Source organism: Gorilla gorilla, chromosome 1 (genome assembly GCF_029281585.2).
Source record: "Gorilla gorilla gorilla isolate KB3781 chromosome 1, NHGRI_mGorGor1-v2.1_pri, whole genome shotgun sequence".
Taxonomy (NCBI): Eukaryota; Metazoa; Chordata; class Mammalia; order Primates; family Hominidae; genus Gorilla; species Gorilla gorilla.
Window position 1 is genome coordinate 5,566,587 of NC_073224.2, and position 19,219 is coordinate 5,585,805.

At 46.5% G+C, this 19,219-nt stretch overlaps 1 protein-coding gene and 1 non-coding gene across 5 annotated transcripts; one reads left to right on the forward strand and one right to left on the reverse strand.

The window, feature by feature from the left end:
• Positions 1–447: 447 nt before the first annotated feature.
• LOC101144634 (piggyBac transposable element-derived protein 2) lies at positions 448–17,944 on the reverse strand. Of its 4 annotated transcripts, XM_063706863.1 has the most exons (5): positions 17,803–17,887; positions 11,335–11,434; positions 5,733–5,796; positions 3,529–3,697; positions 448–2,995 (listed from the first exon to the last, which is right to left on the reverse strand). In XM_063706863.1, the coding sequence occupies exons 4-5, from the start codon at positions 3,603–3,605 to the stop codon at positions 1,234–1,236; spliced, it is 1,839 nt and encodes a 612-aa protein (XP_063562933.1). In that variant the 5' UTR covers positions 3,606–3,697; positions 5,733–5,796; positions 11,335–11,434; positions 17,803–17,887; the 3' UTR covers positions 448–1,233. The 4 variants fall into 4 exon arrangements, with proteins under 4 accessions (XP_063562933.1, XP_055237505.1, XP_030863653.1 ...); XM_055381530.2 differs by lacking the exon at positions 3,529–3,697; XM_031007793.3 differs by lacking the exons at positions 3,529–3,697; positions 11,335–11,434 and having other exon boundaries at positions 17,803–17,944.
• Positions 6,820–6,925, forward strand: LOC115933513 (U6 spliceosomal RNA). Its single transcript, XR_004069337.3, has one exon. It is a non-coding gene; the product is annotated as a U6 spliceosomal RNA (small nuclear RNA).
• Positions 17,945–19,219: the final 1,275 nt, after the last annotated feature.

Below are 19,219 nucleotides of genomic sequence, written 5' to 3' on the forward strand. Positions count from 1 at the left end.
AAAAGAAAAAAAAATCAGTATATTGAAGAAAGATCTGAACTCATGTTTATTTTCTGCACTATTCTCAATAGTCATGATTTGGGAGCAACCTAAGTGTCCATCAACAGAAGAATGGATAAAGAAAATGTACATATACACAATGAAGTGTGATTAATATTTAGCCACAAAAAAATGATATTCAGTCATTTGCAACAACATGAATGGAACTGGAGGTCATTATGTTAAGTGAAATAAGCCAAGCAAAGACAGACAAACTTCAGATGTTCTCACTTATTTGTGGGAGCTAAAAATGAAAACAATTGAACTCATGGACATACAGAGTGGAAAGAAGGTTACCAGAGCTTGGAAAGGGTAGTTAGGGGGTGGGGGAGAGTGGGAATAGTTAATGGGTATGAAAAAATAGAAAGAATGGGTAAGACCTAGTATTTGCTAGCACAACAGGGTGAATATAGTCAAAAATAATTTAATTGTACATTTTAAAATAACTAACAGTATAATTGGATTGTTTGAAACACAAAGGACAAGTGTTTGACAAGATGGATACCCCATTTACCCTGATGTGATTTTTATACATTGCATGTTTGTATCAAAATATCTCATGTAACCCATAAAAATACACTCCTACTATGTACCCACAAAATTAAAAAAATAATTTTTTTACAAAAAGGAATCCCACATTGATATATGTGTATTATGAAAATATTTTCATTCAGAAAATATGAAATCTGCACCTCTAGCCCTCTGACTAAATACAAGGCAGATTATCTATCCCTCGAAAGTTTGATAACCTTGGATTAATATGAAATAAATATGATTAAGAAATCCATCACATTTACATGATATTTATACACTATTGCCTATCTTAGATTATAAACCATGGCATGCAATGGTAAAGTCTTCTTACTGTTCTTGCAAGTTTTCCTTTGATTATTCTTGCTAGGATTCAAATATACCCCAAAGCACAACTTTTATTTGAATAAAAAGTGATCCATAACTTTAAATAAATAAGTTCAAAAATATAAATATAAATGAATATAAATATTAATTTATATCACATGTAGGCATAACACAACACAATAGAAAAGATAACTATATTGTGGATAGGGAGAAAATAGAAAATCAAGTCATTAGAAATTCAGGTCTTTTTTCCAACACAAAGCAGAAGTGCTCAACTGCTATCCGTATTTAACTGTAAACATCTCATTATAAACCAAAGAAGCATGTCTCATGATGTCACCGGATGTGGTACTCCCTGAAGCATTTGGCATGGACACCCTTCTGGCACTTCTCACACCGGGTATTGGTCTGCGAGTGGCAGAGGGCACACCGGGTCCTCTTGTCCTGATGGATAATCCAGTGCCCAATCATATCGAAGCGGCTCTCAGTCTCCAACCGCCTGCTTCGCCTCCCTTGAGACGTTGTGTCAGCATTGCTCTCCAGATACACACAGGCAATGTATCTCCGGAAGGCAAGGAGGTCCACCTGGGCATCTTGGCAGCAGATTCTATGCAGCTGCCATGCATTGTTGAGGGCAGCATCAATGACATAGCCAATAAAGCTTGAGTACCACTTCATGCCTCGGATCTTCACCTTGTACTTGGCAATATTCTGATCCATCCTACCAACGCCGCCCACCTTCTCCTGATACAGCTTCACCAGTGATGGCTGGTGGACCTGAGTCCGCGTTTTAGCTGCTCCAGAGTGACGACTGGTCAGCCTCACTGGCTCTATGCCCACAGCATTGGAGCAAATGTTGACCACGCTGCTATCGTGCCAGCGGCACACGATGATCTCCTCACTCTCATCGACTTTGTAATCAAATGAACCCCTCTTCATTTTTTTCAGTTCTTTGGGGTCTTTTAGGGGACATCGCTCAGTCCTGTACTCACGAACAGTTCCTGTGGCTTTCACCCCCTTTTTCCTCAAAATGGACATCAGTTTAACACTTGTGAAAACCTTGTCAAAAAATATGTGATATGGCAGAAAACCACGCTCCTGAAGCGCATCCACAAATTTTATTACCATACTGCCTCCTAGATCCAAGCTCCTGTCTGGCTTGGTAAACAGTGTGCCCTGTGAGGGCTCAAACCACACCAAGTAGCCTCTGCTGGTTGTCCCACACCAAATCTTGTAGCCAAGTCGCACAGGCTTCCCCCTGTGCAGCTGCTTGGACCCCCGGTGCCCAAAGTACTCACACATAGACTCGCCAAAGCTGTAGAACTCCTCCAAGGGTGCATGCTTCTGGAAATTGCAGTTCATCCGGATGATGAGAGGTCTGACCTTGGCAAACCTATCACTTGCATCAAGTTCGTTGTTATCTGCAAAATGTAAGTATGAGAAGATTAGTTCAAATCTGTCCCTTCTAATTGCATCAGCCACAAGATGATGATGTGAATCGGGAGAGGTTTCCCAGAACATCCTTCTCCTTGGATAAGAGATGTACCCACTTAAAATCAAAATGCCCAAAACACACTTCAATTCCTGAGCCGTAAGACTCAAATTGACATTTTTCTGCCAAGCATAACGATTGGTTTCATTAACAATGAAATTAATTGTTCCTTCATCAAAAAACAACTCAAAAAGGCCCACGGGACTCAGCTCTTGGCTTTTCAGATTCTCAATATGAGGATCTGATGCCGTCCAACTGCCAAAGTCTGGACGAATATCTCTTTTGGTCCAAATGCGCTGAGGTTTCACAACTGCTTTCTGCCTCTTCTTGGCCGGCTGCAGCTCCAGGTCGTCATTATCCTCCCCGGTGCCAGAATCCTCACACAGGACTGAAGCATGCAGCACACTGCCAGGTAGGTGAGCACCTCGCTGGCTGTCTTCATCACCTGAGTCCTCATCAGTGAATTCCCCCGCAGCATTGTCGGGAGGTGCAATGAAAATCTCTTCCCTGTTGTTGTTGGACTCTTCCTCCTCCATAGCATTCAGAACCTCAAGCAGCTTTGCAGACTTCACCTTTGAATGGATACCTCTCCCAGCAATGACATCTCTGTTATGACAGGAAACAGAATCAGGAAGAGGCCATGCAAGAAAGCCAATGCTTCAGCAGAAAAGAGGAGGGTGCTCCCACTATAAAACACTTTCACTTGAATGGCTTCACAGATCTGGCACCACAAGGCACAGCATTTAGTAAGTAAATTTTCCAGCTAAACACAGATTCTGCTTTTTATTATAATTTTTTTTTTTTTAGACGGAGTCATGCTCTGTCACCCAGGCTGGAGTGCAGTGGTGCATTGCAACCTCCACCTCCTGGGTTCAAGCGATTCTCCTGCCTCAGCCTCCCGAGTACCTGGGACTACAGGTGCGTGCCACCATGCCTGGCTAATTTTTTTATATTTTTAGTAGTGATGGGGTTTCACCGTGTTAGTCAGGATGGTCTCGATCTCCTGACCTCGTGATCCACCCGCCTCAGCCTCCCAAAGTGCTGGGATTACAGGCGTGAGCCATGGCACCCGGCCCACAGATTCTGCTTTTAAGTGCAGAAGTATTTTAACAATGGGAGACGGAATAAAGGGGTCTTACCTACTTCCTTTCCTTCTTAAACGATGTACTCTAAAGCAGAGGGTCCCTTTAGTGATGAATCCAGATGCTGCTGTCATCACCCCAGATAACAGAAACTGGCAACAGGGAGCCCTGGGCAGCTGCAGTGACACCCACTCCTGTCCCCTCAGACTCAATGGCCCTAGGAGCTCTGCAATTACGTTTGTCTTACTATACCTTCCCTCTCTTATTGACAAATAGAAGTTTCCCTCATTCCCCAAATTCTCAAACTCTCCCAACTTGAACTCTCACTACCCAAATTCAAGAACTGAGCAGATTTGGATTTTCAGGTAGCTCCCTTGCGGGTATCCTACTGTATGCTAACTGCAATTCAGAAGCCAAATCAATTTGGAAAACATGGAAACTCCTGACACTCTCTGGCCCTGTGGACATAGGAACCAAATGGATGGTGAGTGATACAGGTGCTCCTCGACTTACAATCAGGTTACATCCCAATAAACCCATCATGAGTTAAAAATGTCATAAGTCGAAAATGCATTTAATACACCTAACCTACCAAACATCATAGTGTAGCCTAGCCTACCTTAAATGTGCTCAGAACATTTACATGAGCCTATGGTTGGGAAAAAAGTCATCTAACACAAAGCCTATTTTATAGTTAAGTATTAAATAGCTCATATGATTTATTGACTAGTGGACTGAAAGTGAAAAACAGAGTGACAGTATGGGTACTGAAAGTACAGTTTCTACAGAATGTATCTGGCTTTTACACCATCTTAAGTTGAACCACGCTAAGTGGGAGACTCTCTGTACTTGCATTTGAGCACAGACAGTGAGCAGGTGCTGCCCAGGGGCTGGCGATGGGTACACTCCACTCCCACCCTGCACAACACTTTAGTTCTAATTGGAGGAGTCAGACAACAAATCAACAGACAAGTAGCTATGCAGGATGGTGTCAGGTAGCAATGAATGCCATCCCGGATAAGGGGCAGAATGCAACAAAGGGGTAGAGCTAGGGCTGCTATTTTGGACAGAATGGTGAGAGAAGGCTCACAGAGTGGGAGACCTGAAGGAGGTGAGAGAAAGAGCCCTACAGACAGCTGGAGACAAGATGTCCCAGGCAGAGAGAAAGAACCACAGGCACACAGCCCTGACACTGAAGGGATTCGACATCTGCAGAACAGCAAGGAGATCAGCGAGGCTGCAGGTGCAATGAGGACAAGAGAGCAGAGCAGAGCCAGAGAGAACCAGGCCCCACAGGACTCCACAGGCCCTGGCCAGGACTTCCAGTGTTCAGCTGCCATAGGTAGCCCCAGGGGTGGGGGTGAACCATGGAACAGGGTAGTGAGGAATCATATCTAGGCTGTAAACACATCACCCTGGCTATGAGAATGGACTCAGCATGGAGGGTAGGCACAGAGGTCCCTGCAGCTTCCCTGTGCCCCTTTGCAGGCCCCAACCTCTACGTGAGGACCCTCCATCCCAGAGGGAGGATGCAGGATTTACCACAGAGGCTGCATCAGTGCAGACTGCCCATGGACTTTGGAGTTCAGGCTGCATTAGAAATTCACTCCAACCTCACTTCCTGGAGACTGACTGTCAGCTGCCATGCTGACCTCCAGGGAGGTGAGGTATTCACTCATCCAAGCTCTGCATGGGCCAGGAAAAGAGACCGGTTTGAAGGGAAAGAAAATTAAAAGCCCTTCTCATGGACCTTGGAGTAAGGTTCTCAGGGGACAGCAGCCATCTTCACGCTTTCCTGACCTGTCCTCACCCAGTTCACAGGGGCAGAGCCAAGGCTGCAAGCTCCAGGTCTCTACCAGGCTTGACTGCCCAAGCTCCAGCTCACCCCCAGACTCTCAAACAACTTCTGCACATGACTGTTCAAACCCCAGGCATGAGAAAGCCTGCGGGGACTGAGGTGGCCCCAGGAGTAGCCATCTGGTGTCTTTATCTTGAAAGATGAGGAAAGTGAAGTCATGGTTTTCTATCGAGTGTAAACATTAGTGCTACATAACCACACCCATACCACGCAACTGTCAGCCTTTTCCCATTTTTCCCATTTTTCCCATTCTTCTCCCATCTCTTCTCCCTTCTTCCTTTATACTTCCTGGACACCAACTGTTACACTGAGGCCGAGAGCTAAAAATGTCATGGACCTGGCCTTTCAAAAGCATAGGGGAATAAATTCTTCAATAAAACATTTGATCAAACGGCACTCCTACCTGGATGTTGAAGCCATGATGAAGTGGGAAGATGAAGCTGTCTTTACTCACAGAGTCTAAGAACCTGTAAGACAAGAAAAGTCAATTTAAAAAAAATTGTATCTTAAGAAGCAAGGCAACAGGATCTTTTCTACCATTTAAGGGAAAAATATATCTGACTTAAGATTCACTACCTTAATAGTGTCTGGGTCGACTGGTTATTCAGATGGAAAAGAACAAACTCCTTCATCTCACAACTCACACCAAAATACATTCTAAAGTAGATGATATTTGGGGCTAGATGAAGTCTTCCCTTGTGGGGTGGCAGGGGGCTTTCCACTGCATTCTAGGATGTTTAACAGCATCCCTGGCTTCTACTAATAGATGCCAGTAGAACATCCCGCTGCACTATCCATAATAGCTAAACATCAGAAAAACCTAAAAGACTACCAACTGGGAAATGAATATATTAATTAGAAGTTTAAAAAAATGAACTACCTACACAGCAGACAGATCCTGAAAACAACACTTAATGAAACAAAGCTGCAGAGAGAAAGTGTAGAACACCACTTATATAACTATAAATACCCACAAGAAATTCCCTGTGTTCTCAGCAGATACTACGTGCAGGGAAGGAGTACAAAACCAGAACCGGAAGGCTACACGCTAGCTCTTCACAGAAGGGGTACCCACAGAGGAGGGAGGGAAACTGGAGTGAGGAAGTGGAAGATGAGATGGGGTGAGGGGGGAGAGGAAGGCCAACCAGATCTGTTAGTTCTTTTTATAAAATCTGAGTGCTCTGGCCAGGCGCGGTGGCTCACACCTGTAATCCCAGCACTTTGGGAGGCCGAGGCGGGCAGATCACCTGAGGTCGGGAGTTCGAGACCAGCCTGACCAACATGGAGAAACCCCGTGTCTACTAAAACTACAAAATTAGCCAGGCGTGGTGGCACATGCCTGTAATCCCAGCTACTCAGGAGGCTGAGGCAGGAGAATCGCTGGAACCCAGGAGGCGAGGTTGCAGTGAGCCGAGATCGCACCATTACACTCCAGCCTGGGCAACAAGAGTGAAACCCTGTCTCAAAAAAAAAAAAAAAAAAAAATCTGAGCGCTCACTTCGGGAGCACATATACTAAAATTGGACCAATACTGAGAAGATTAGCATAGCCTGTCCACAAAGATGACATGCAAATTCATAAGTGTTCCATATTTTAAAAAAAATCTGAATCAAATATGGCAAAATATGTTAATATGCGTTAAATCTGGGAGGTGGGGACATGGATGTTGATATATTTGTCTCTGTATCTTCTGTATGTTTGAAATATTTTGGAGTAAAGACATTAGAAACTCTTTTAGCAAGTGAGCACTTAAGTGCAGAGTACTGTTTTAAGCATTTTTCCCGATGTCAATGCATTTCAGTCCTTTCATGTCTTCTTGAGGTTGTAGTAACCCCCATTTAACCATTGAGGAAACTGAGGCATGGAAAGAAGTGACTTGCCCAGCGATGCAGAACAAAATCACAACAGATTTGGAAAGTGTTAGTGTCCAAGGGCATCTAATTAGTTTTCCAGGAGATTAGACAGTCACACTTGAATAATTTAATGGAAAACCAGTCGCCCTGACCCTGTCAATAAACTGATAAAATGCAGTAATACTGGAGGGAAATGCAAACAGAAGTCAGGAAGCATCCCTGTTTATCCAGAGCTCACAGAAATTAATTATAGGAGTAGGGGGATTTGCACGTGCACACAATGATGATGGGAGTTTCCACAAGGATTCCAGCTAAGGAAATATCTCAGCACCACAGGGACCCCATGTCAATATTTTCAAAATGGTGATGACTGCTGGCAAGCCACCTGGACAGCTGATTCAAGTTAACTTCTCATTTTAAGATATTAAACTTTCTTTGCATTTTAATTTCCCTGGACAACTCACTCTGGGCCACTTTTACAACCGCAAGAATAGACCAACAACTCCTCTCTGCGCATCTCCAATAGCTCTCCCACCTGGTGTCACATCCTTCTCTGTCTCCCTGCTGCACCCAGAACAGTGGCAGTTAGTGGACAGAGGAAGTAGAGCACCCAGAGGGTGCTTTAAAATTTGCTGGGGGAGAAGGTTGGTGGTCACAATGGGAGAAGGGGTGGAAAGGGTTACGGCAGTCCCACAACCACACCTGTCTCATACCCTCACAACTTCCATCTGTCCTGCCAAAACCTAAGCTCAATGATTTAACTTGGGCTTAGAACCAAACTCAGATTTACATAAATATAAAACATCTTTTGCACAATTTTAATATAGTAAACATACTAATAGTAAAGAAAATGAAGATCTTTTTATCAGAACTTTACCAACACTTGTTGACCATTTTGAAAAATTACATCACCAATAGTTTCAATGTTTGTGATGCAAGTCATCATCAAGGCAACACACACAGGTCCTTTTGTATCTGTAGCTATCGCATTCATGGTTGCTTGACATATACATATGTAACCCTTCTACAACAGTGCCAAATACAAAGAAAAAGTGCCAACACTTTTCAGGTGAATGTGGCCTTACTTGTCTAAAATTCATTTTAATTCCTACCTCACCCCTGCCAAATGAAGCCCGACTTGGCCCTGAAGTCAGCTCAGTCACTCTGCTTCTGACCAGTTCTCAATAACTGAGCCAAGGCCCCCTTTGTCAGCTACTCAGAGCACGCCCTTCACAGACCAGTCTCCTTTTGTTGTTTGTGAGACCATTTCATGAATACTATCTGCTCTGGTCTGCATCTGATCTCCACTGTATACCAAAGCACACTCAGAGGGAGGCTGAACCTAATCACAACTGTATATACAACACTTACATAGTAGCTGGGTCTGATCTATATTATATATACGCACAGGGCTTGCTTACAGGATCCAGCAGACACAGGAGCTGGGCCAGAACCCTCAGGAGAGGCCTTGAGAATTTTTTTTTTTTCTATGAGAATCCAAAGGCCTCTCCTGAAGGCTAAAATAAAACCCTCAGCATCATCTTCCTAATCTTCTCCAGGTCTGCTTCCTAATCTTCTCTATTAGACACGCCAGGCCTCTGCCCCCTCTGCTATTGCCTAGCGGAGCCCATTCCAGGCAGGTATCACCAAAGGGTCACTTGCCCCTGTCCTTAAGACTTGACTACAGAACCCAGGGCCTTGAATGCAAAAATACTCAGTAAAGTAGCTCCTCGAGTCCATTTCCTCCCATAACAGGGACAGAGCAGGGGAACACTAATGCCTCCAGCCTTTTCTCCTTTATCCACCAGGAGGAGGTGAATGGATGTTCAGTGGGCTGTTCTCAGGGGCAAACCAACAGCTCCCAAACCACAAGGCACATAGACAGTGATCAAGTGAAAATGCTATGTGGCCAGGAAAAAGGGTGTTAGGAGTTGTTTAGTACCCTACATGCAAATCATGGCCCAAATGACCCCATCATCAACTGGTTGCCCTGGTAACCTGAAAATACGACTTCAATGTTGTGTGGCAAGAGCCCTTACCAAAGGACTAATCCCACAGACTCCCCATGCTATCTCAGGCAGCTTTTAAGCCCAACCTTACCAATGAACTTCTACCCTGCCAGCCTGCCAGGCAGTTCACTGAATCGTCTACCTATGAACCCATAAAAGCAAACCAAACTCAGCAAATTCTGACTCCGTCTGCCCCTTTGCAGCCAATTCTAAGAGTTATGCATGCACATACATACAATCGATCTTGCTCCAACACACCTCCTATGCCCCGCTAGCCCTCCAGAAAGGATGACAAGTATATTATCCTCCTGATGTTATTCTACCTTCCTCTCCCCAGCTACCCAATTTCTAGTCTCTGTAGGTTCACTCTCAAGCTTTTGTGGTCAGGGAGTAACAGTGGCTGGCATGTCCTGTGGGGTGGATCCTGGCCTGGGTTCTGCAGACACAGAAGATAAGAGAAAATGTAGCTCCTGCCATCAATGACCTCCACTCCTATGGGCCCCTCACTCCTGCCTCAAGGTGGCTCTCAGGAGTAAGGGGAAGTAGAAAAGACACCCAGCAAATGAGATGCCTAAATTCCATTTCCAGCAGTATGGCAGACCACAGATCCCAAAAAAATCTCTCCTGATGAAAACTTAAAGAGCTGGATAAAATTTTAAGTGCTGCACTGACCTGACAAGAAAATATGGAATCTTACTGGGTCAAAAAGCAAAATCAATCTGGGAGCCCTAAGGAGCAAGGGAGTCTTCAGCTAGCTTTCACTCTGAGGAGTTCTCATGAATTGTGGTGACATTAAGCCTCCTATTCTGAACTATATGGAGTATAAAAGCTAGAGGAAACTAAAGGTATGCCAGCACAAAGGGCTAGGAAAATAGGCCTGCACAAAGGGCCTACCAAAGGGCTGCGCCCAAGAGACAAGGATAAATGAAAAGTAACCAAACTCTGAAGAAGAGGCCAGAAAATAAACATGCTTGAGTTAACCATACCACTGGATAAAAGTCAGGGACGGAGTGTCTCCTAAGAACTTGTAACTATGAAGGTTTATGAGGCCAATTGATACTGTTTAATGGGCTCAATAACCTCAAGTAAAAATTTTAACCCAAAGTGCCCTTCATTAGCAGTTTTTCCCCAGGAATAGTGAAAACAGATAAAACCTCTCTGGAGGACTATATCCCCAACAAAAACATTGAAGAGCTCCACTGATAACAGTTCCAAAGATGAATTCACATTCTGAAAAAAAAAAAGTCATAAACAAGGAAATAAAAAAGTAAACAAGGCAATAAAGTACCATGAATGGGAGTCAGCAGAAACAACGGACAGCATAATCAGACCCACGGACTACAGATGTCATAATTATCATAGAATACAAAATATATAGTTTAATATATTATAAGAAACAATATGAACAAGAAACATAAAATCTGAAATGAAAAAAAAAGGTCAAGCACACTTAAAAAGAACCAAATATAACAAATAGGAATAAAAACTAAACTACCTAAGAAAAGTTTTAAAAGTCATACTTATAAGGGAAATACAAATCAAAACCATGAGATATCACATTACCCCATTACGCTGGCCACTATCAAGAAAACAGAAAATGGTATCAGCAAGGATGTAGAAAAATTAGAAACTTTGGGCCGGGCGCGGTAGCTCACGCCTGTAATCCCAGCACTTTGGGAGGTGGAGGCGGGCGGATCATGAGGTCAGGAGATCTAGACCATCCTAGCTAACACGGATCTCTACTAAAAATACAAAAAAATCAACTGGGTATGGTGGCAGGTGCCTGTAGTCCCAGCTACTCGGGAGGCTGAGACAGGAGAATGGCGTGAACCCGGGAGGCGGAGCTTACAGTGTGCCGAGATCGCGCCACTGCACTCCAGCCTGAGCGACAGAGACTGTCTCAAAAAAAAAAAAAAAAAGTTTAACCAAATACCACCTATTCCCCAAAAACATGGAAATAAAAAATAAAGTTTTCATAAGGTTCAATTTCTTAAACTGAGTAGGATATTCAGAGTTGTTCATTATTCTTTAAACTGTTCCTGTGCATTTTATATATTTTGGTATGTATATTTTACACACTCAAACACACACAGGCACAGGGACACTGGCAAAGAAACACCTGAACAAATACTCTCCAGCTGACCCAGTCAGAGCCTGATGGGAATGCTGCTCTGCAGTGATGAGGGAGTCGCAAGCAAAAGATGTTCATCTGTGATGTTCCAGAACACACACATCTTGCACAGCTAAAAGAAGAAAATTAGGTCATCTCCACATGTAACAGTCTGTGTCCCTTATAAAGAATCTCTTTATAAAATCCTTATAAAATTGTTTACTTGAATTTCTTCAAAGCCCAGCCAGCCTGCATCCCAACTTATCCATACACAGGGCCTCTGACCACCTCTGGTCCACATGACATCACACTTAAATTCCTCTATGGCGCCTCTCCCTCTCGTCTCCCACTTTCCACGGTCTCCCTCTCCCTCATCTCCCACTTTCCACGGTCTCCCTCTGATGCCGAGCCGAGGCTGGACTGTACTGCCGCCATCTCGACTCACTGCAACCTCCCTGCCTGATTCTCCTGCCTCAGACTGCCGAGTGCCTGGGATTGCAGGCACGCGCCGCCACGCCTGACTGGTTTTTGTATTTTTTAGTGGAGGCAGCGTTTCACCGTGTTGGCCGGGCTGGTCTCCAGCTCCTGACCGCGAGTGATCTGCCAGCCTCGGCCTCCCGAGGTGCCGGGATTGCAGACAGAGTCTCGCTCACTCAGTGCTCAATCTTGCCCAGGCTGGAGTGCAGTGGCGTGATCTCGGCTCGCTACAGCCTCCACCTCCCAGCCGCCTGCCTTGGCCTCCCAAAGTGCCGAGATTGCAGCCTCTGCCCCGCCACCCCGTCTGGGATCTGAGGAGTGTCTCTGCCCGACCGCCACCCCGTCTGGGAGGTGAGGAGCGTCTCTGCCCGGCCGCCCCGTCTGGGAAGTGAGGAGCCCCTCCGCCCGGCAGCCGCCCCATCCGGGAAATGAGGAGCATCTCCGCCCGGCAGCTGCCCCGTCCAGGAGGAGGGGGGCAGCTCCCGCCCGGCCAGCCGCCCAATCCGGGAGGTGGGGGGCAGCCCCCGGCCGGCCAGCCGCCCCGCCCGGGAGGGAGGTGGGGGGCAGCCCCTGCCCAGCCAGCCGCCCCGTCCGGGAGGTGGGGGGCGCCTCCGCCCGGCCGCCGCCCCATCTGGGAGGTGGGGGGCGCATCTGCCCGGCTGCCCTGTCTGGGAAGTGAGGAGCCCCTCTGCCCAGCCGCCACCCCGTCTGGGAGGCATGCCCAACAGCTCATTGAGAGCGGGCCATGATGACGATGGCGGTTTTGTCAAATAGAAAGGGGGAAATGTGGGGAAAGGAAAGAGGGATCGGATTGTTACTGTGTCTGTGTACAAAGAAGTAGACATAGGAGACTCCATTTTGTTCTGTACTAAGAAAAATTCTTCTGCCTTGGGATGCTGTTAATCTATAACCTTACCCCCAACCCCGTGCTCTCTGAAACATGTGCTGTGTCCACTAAGGGTTAAATGGATTAAGGGCGGTGCAAGATGTGCTTTGTTAAACAGATGCTTGAAGGCAGCATGCTCGTTAAGAGTCATCACCACTCCCTAATCTCAAATACCCAGGGACACAAACACTGCAGAAGGCTGCAGGGTCCTCTGCCTAGGAAAACCAGAGACCCTTGTTCACATGTTTATCTGCTGACCTTCCCTCCACTATTGTCCTATGACCCTGCCAAATCCCCCTCTCCGAGAAACACCCAAGAATGATCAATAAATACTAAAAAAAAAAAGAAAAAGAAAAAGAAAAGAAAACCCTAGAAAATGTAAGCTAACCTATAGTAACAGAAAACACATTCATGGGTGCTCGAGATGGGGGGGCAAATAGGGCTGGGAGGGAAAGATTACAAAGGGGCAGGAGGAAACTCTTGGAGATGATGGATATGTTCATGATCTTGGTTGTGGTGGTGGTTTCACGGTGTGGTCACATGCCGAAACTCATCAAATTACACATTTTGAATATACGCAGTTTGTTGCATGTCAGTTATACCACAATAAAGCTGTTTTTTTTTTTTTGTTAAAAAAAAAAATTCCTCTATGGCTTGTGAGAAAAGCTCATCACCTGATTAGATCATAAGCTCCAGTAATCACAGACATGAGTCCCCATGGGCCTTCAGTAAATCCAAGTGTGTGATTGTGATGTCTGTGGGGCTCCAGCTCCCCTTCTGCTCTGACCTTCTTGGCACTAAGGCAGGCTTGCTGCAGGCAGATGCCAGGTGTGTGAGGTGCAGAAAAAAGACCTCAGTCCCTCAATCTCTCCCCACCCCCTTTCACAAGTCTGCAGCCCAGGAAAAATGTGTAATATGGAGCCACCAGCGATGAGCTGTGTGATTTCGGAAAGTCACTTACCAAAGAGACTTCCTGGTGCCCTTGTCTTTCACCTGTAAAATGGGATCATCATGGTACCTACCCTCATTGCATTGTGAAAACAGTAAGAGTCAATGTGTGTAAAGCAGACACAACAGGCCTGGATTCCCAAGTGTTAACTATAATTTCAGGTTCACAACCCCTCACCTGCAATTCCAAAAGCCAAATATGGTTTAAAAACTGAACTTTCTTTCAAAACTTTGCAACAAACTCTTTGGCAGCAAAACCTGGACTGACCTGAAGCTCTTCATAATGTCTAATTCTGTTACTATAAATATCCATACATTTTGCTGCAGAAATTATGTTTGATTAAGGATGCGTCAGTATGACTGATAAAACTCAAACAGTCTGACTTCTTCCCCAGGTCCAGCCAGGTTTGGGTCAAGAAGCCTGACTTGTGTTACCATTTCACAGTTGCTCCACCTCTCAGCAATTTACCACCTTTTCCTCCACTGTGCCTTAGGCTGGCCCCATCCACTTGCTAACATCCAGACTGACAGCCTCCAGCCATTAGGGCATGAGCCCATCTTCACAGCCTACCAAGAACTTGCCCTGGGTCACAATCCAACCAAGCTCTGATATAAAATCAAAGCCATTCACAGCCTGGTCCCCAGCCTCATCCCCACCCAGTTCTGCCTCTAGGTTCAGACCACTCCTGAGGGCTGGTCCAGTTTCTTGTATCCTGTCTCCTTCAGGTTCCCTACTCTGGGCTGACTGCTTTGCTTTCTTCTTGTGTGCTGTGCCTTTTGCCTGGGGTGCTAATTCCCTGCCTATGGGATCCCCTGCAATGTCTTTCTCATCCATCAAGCTTCCAATCAAGTCTTCCTCTTACCACAGCTTTCACCACAATAGACCGAAATTAATAATCCATCTTCAGGTCGACCCCACCTCTGTATCCCCAGAAGGCAACGTGGCATCTGGCATGCAGCAGGCCCTCAATAAATACTCGCTGAACCAAATTAATCATGCCACAGAGCCAAATGGCCACACTCCAGGGCACCCCATCCATCTCAACCTGCTGCAGACTTTCATTTTCATCTTTACTATTTGGCTTTGAGACAACTATTTAGAAAAGAACCAGAAGCTCTTGATATATGCTTGAACCTAACTAAAATATACTCCTAAAAGAGTCTCTGAAACCACGCATAGGAAATACCTGTCAGTGAAGAATCTAATACACTGGACTCAACCAGGTCAGAGGGGGATACATACGCAAGAAGCTCAGCAAAAACCCATTCTACCTTTCAGGAGTCTGTAGACTGTGCTCCCCAGGCCCTCCATCCCCTCACATGTGGCTCCTCCATCTTTCTTGCCCTGCCTGAGACAACCAACAGAGGAAGGGGACATGGGTAGCCAGTGCCCCTACATACCAAGCAAACTCACAAAGGGAATAATGTCTAGATAGAGGCTGTTAGGCAGCCACACTATCACTTTTTCATTCATTTGGCAAACATCTGCAAGTATCTACTGGGTGCCAGGTATATATGCATAAAATTGTAACTATGACAGGGCTAAAAAAGAAAGGAGGTGTTTATCAAAACCAGTAAAACGGAAACTGATCTAGTCAGGGAGGTCAGAGAATATCTCCCTGAGGAAAAGACAAAATGATGGAGAGCTGCAGAAAGAGTAACAATTCCCTCAGCAGGCAGGGAATAGCACCCCAGGCAAAAGGCACAGCACAGGAGAAGCAAAGCAGTCTGGCCAGAGTAAGGAATCTGCGGGACAGGGTACAAGAGGCTGTACCAGCCCTGCAGAGACTTGAAGACCCTGTTAAGGAGGCCTGTCTTTATAAGAGCTATGGGAAGTTTAAAAAAAAATATTACAGGAAAAGCATAACAGAAGGAAGGGTGTATGTTAACAAGCTTATTCTGGGTGCAGTATGGACAACTGAGTATGCAGGCCCCAACACAGATGCAGGGAGATGGACAAAAAGGCTACGGCAAAAGGGTGGGGCCTATGGAGAGAAATGGACACACTTAAGGAGGACTTAAAATGTAAAACCGTCAAGTCTGGATAATTGGTTGAGGGGGTAGGGCAGGGGAGAAAGCTGATCGGGGAAGCCTCCTAGATTTCAGGCACCCTATGGCTGGTGCACAGAGGTGCCATTCACTAAGCCTAGCAGCACTGGGAGGAGGAACAGAGGGTGGTCACGAGCTGCCCAGAGGTCCAACTGGGCATTCTCAACTGAACTGGCCCAGGCACTCAGCAAACAAAAAGCAACTTGGTGTGAGACCTGGAGCTCCCCAGGCCACTCTAAAGGGTCCTAGGGAATTGGGAGGCGGGAGAGCTGCTGTTTAAAATGTAAATTTCTCCAAGGAAAGACAGGACAACTAAATGCTGTCTTGGAACCTAAATTACAAAATGGAAATAGGTGAGAGTACAGAAATTCGAATAAGGCCTGTAGGTGTTAATATCCTGGTTTTGTTGACTGTTTTGTAAAATAAGATGTTAACCCCTAGGAAATCCAGATGAACCGTACATGGGAATTTCTGCTTGTTTCACAAGACTCTGAAATTCTGAAATTAATTCAAGATAAAAATTATTCAAAAGACATTTTATAGATGTAAACACCCCAAAGCTGAGCCAGGTGCCTAACTGTAGGGAAAAGAAAGAGAAGTCAGACTGTTACTGTGTCTATGTAGAAAGGGAAGACGTAAGAAATTCCATTTTGACCTGTACCTTGAACAATTGCTTTGCCCTGAGATGCTGTTAATCTGTAACTTTGCCCCAACCTCTTTGCTCCAACCTTGACCTCACAAAAACATGTGTTGTATAGAATCAAGGTTTAAGGGATCTAGGGCTGTGCAGGACATGTCTTGTTAACAAAATGTTTACAAGCAGTATGCTTGGTAAAACTCATCACCATTCTCTAGTCTCAATAAACGCGGGGCACAATGCACCATGAAAAGCCACAGGGACCTCTGCCCTGGAAAGCCGGGTATTGTCCAAGGTTTCTCCCCATGTGATAGTCTGAAATACGGCCCTGTGGGAAGAGAAAGACCTTACCATCCCCCAGCCCGACACCCGTCTGTGCTGAGGTGGATTAGTAAAAGAGGAAAGCCTCTTGCAGTTGAGATAGATGAAGGCCACTGTCTCCTGCCTGCCCCTGGGAACTGAATGTCTCCGTACAAAACCTGATTGTACATTTGTTCAATTCTGAGATAGTAGAAAAACTGCCCTATGGCAGGAGGCAAGACATGTTGGCAGCAATGCTGCCCTCTTATTCTTTATTCCACTGAAATGTTTGGGCAGAGAGAAACATAAATGTGGCCTACGTGCACATCCAGGCATAGCACCTCCCCTTGAACTTATCACATAAATTCTTTTGCTCACATGTTTCTTTGCTGACCTCCTTATTATCACCCTGCTCTCCTACCGCATTCCTCTTGCTGAGATAATGAAAACAATAATCAATAAAAACTGAGGGAACTCAGACTGGTGCTGGTGCAAGTCCTTGGTATGCTGAGTGCCGGTCTCCTGGGCCCACTGTTGTTTCTCTATACTTTGTCTCTGTGTCTTATTTCTTTTCTCAGTCTCTCGTCCCACCTGACAAGATATCCCACAGGTGGGGAAGGGCAGGCCACCCCTTCCCCCAACAGCTCAGAATGGCTTTTGTGGGATACGGAAGAACCCTCCCTTCTCTTCACCTCACTAGCAAAAGAGAAAGAAGGGCAAAGACCCTCAGAAACCTCAGGGGCTTCCTAGGCAGACGCAGTTAAAAATGACCCGCCCCCGGCGCGCCCTGGCACAGAGCCACCCCGCCCCAGGATGTGACGTGGCACCCGCAGTCCCGCCACCAGCCTCAGGCCGCCCGCCTCATTAGTCCCGCCCACCCCGCTCGAGCCTGACCTGGTCCCTCCCACCCCGCCCTGAATCGATCTCTCTTTAGCCCGACCCCGCCCTGGTCCCCACCCACCCCGCTCCGCCTCCCGCTCAGCCGGCCCGGCCTCCGGCCTCGCACCCCAACCCGCAGAAGGAGCGCCCCCTTGCGGCCCTCGGAATCCCATTGTTCCTGTCCCGGTCCTGCCAGCCCACAGTCGGCGGGCAGCAGTGAGGACGAACTCCTCGGATGCCGCCGTTGAGAAAACGCAACATCAACGCCAACCACTCCTGTACTCAAGCGAAGCCCTGCCTGCAGCGCGAGCACACTGAGGCCTACCTGCCCTACCCCAGACGGAGACTCGCGAGCCCGAACCGGACCATGAGCCGCGCCGAATCGGAGCGCTGCGCCTGCGTTGGCGTCGGGCGTCGCGGCCGCGCAACGTCCGGCACCAGAGCGCTCGCTGCACCTCGGCCGGCCTTCCATGCCACGCCCCCGGGCCAGGCCACGCCCCGGCCCGAGCGACCATCGAGACTCCGGGACCTCCGCAGCGCCTAGAGGGATCCCGAAAACGCCTGCGAGGCCAGAACGGCCGAAATAAGCCACCCCAGCGGGCCAGCTCTTCCCGCCACTCTCCCTTACCCTCCCACCCCTGTCCTACCTTGGAAACCTTCCTCGCTCCTTCCTAATCAGGAGAGCATGGGGACTTTCTAGGGTAGTGGTTCTCAAATGTGCCCCCAATCTAACAGCAGCTTCACCTGGGAAATCGATGGAAATGCAAATCTTGGGACCCCACTACAGGCCTACTGAGTAAGAAACTCTGAGGGTGTGCCCAATAATCGGCCTTACCAACCCTGAAGGTAATTGTGGTACAAACTAGGGCTTGAGAGCCACTGCCGTATGGCAGGGTTTCTCAACCTCCACTCGACGTTTTGGGCCTGGATAATTCTTTGTTGAGAGGGAAGGAGGCTGTCCTGTGCATTATAAGAGGCAGGGTCACGGATAAAATACAGTTAAATTTGAGTTTCAGGTAACAGTGTTGTTCATCTAAGATTCACATTTAACTGGAAGTCCCTGTATTTCATCTGGCTACCTTGCCTACCTATATTTTTACTTGGTAAAAATAGAACCTTAATTGTAGGATATTGAGCATCCCTAGAAACTAAATGCCAGTAGCACACCACACTCTCTCCACTCTAGTTATGACAAATAAAAGTATCTCCCCCTACTTCTTGAGAATCACGGCTCTATAAGGACTTAGTCCAGCTGAAACCCAGTAGCCCATTAGGTATATAGGACAGTGTACTCCACAGAAAACTGCCTTGCCCTGAAAGGCTTTGAACACAGAAATCCCTGGGACCAAACCCTGTTAACATTCAAAAAGAGGGCCACTTAGTGAAGAGTTTGTATTTGCTTCTTCACACTGACACTTCACAAAGGTTTTTTGGTCACTGTAAAGTGTGTTCCAAAACACCTGGATCAGAAGAAAAAAATCATGCTCATTTGTGAGATTCTGAAGTGAAGGGCACGTATTAGTTTGTCATTCATTCCACATATGAGCAAATTGAGAAAACAGATAATAAGCCATGGGAAAATGGGAGTGCTACTCTAGGTAACGTAGGGTGGTGTTTCTAACTTGCTTTGTTCCCCAGATCCTGTGTCTCATTCATTCATTCAAGTGTTAAATGAGTGTCCTCTCTGTGACAATCACTCCTCTGAGCAGTGATGTTAGAACAGTGAAAAAAAAAAGGCACAA

What these genes read in the sequence shown, in the direction of transcription:
- LOC101144634 (XM_063706863.1), bottom strand. Translation starts at nt 3,605, where the DNA reads ATGACAGCAGCATCTGGATTCATCACTAAAGGGACCCTCTGCTTTAGA. An exon ending in TTAAGAAGGAAAGGAAGTAG is followed by an intron (nt 2,996 to 3,528) that starts GTAAGACCCCTT and finishes CTGTCATAACAG; the next exon opens with AGATGTCATTGCTGGGAGAG.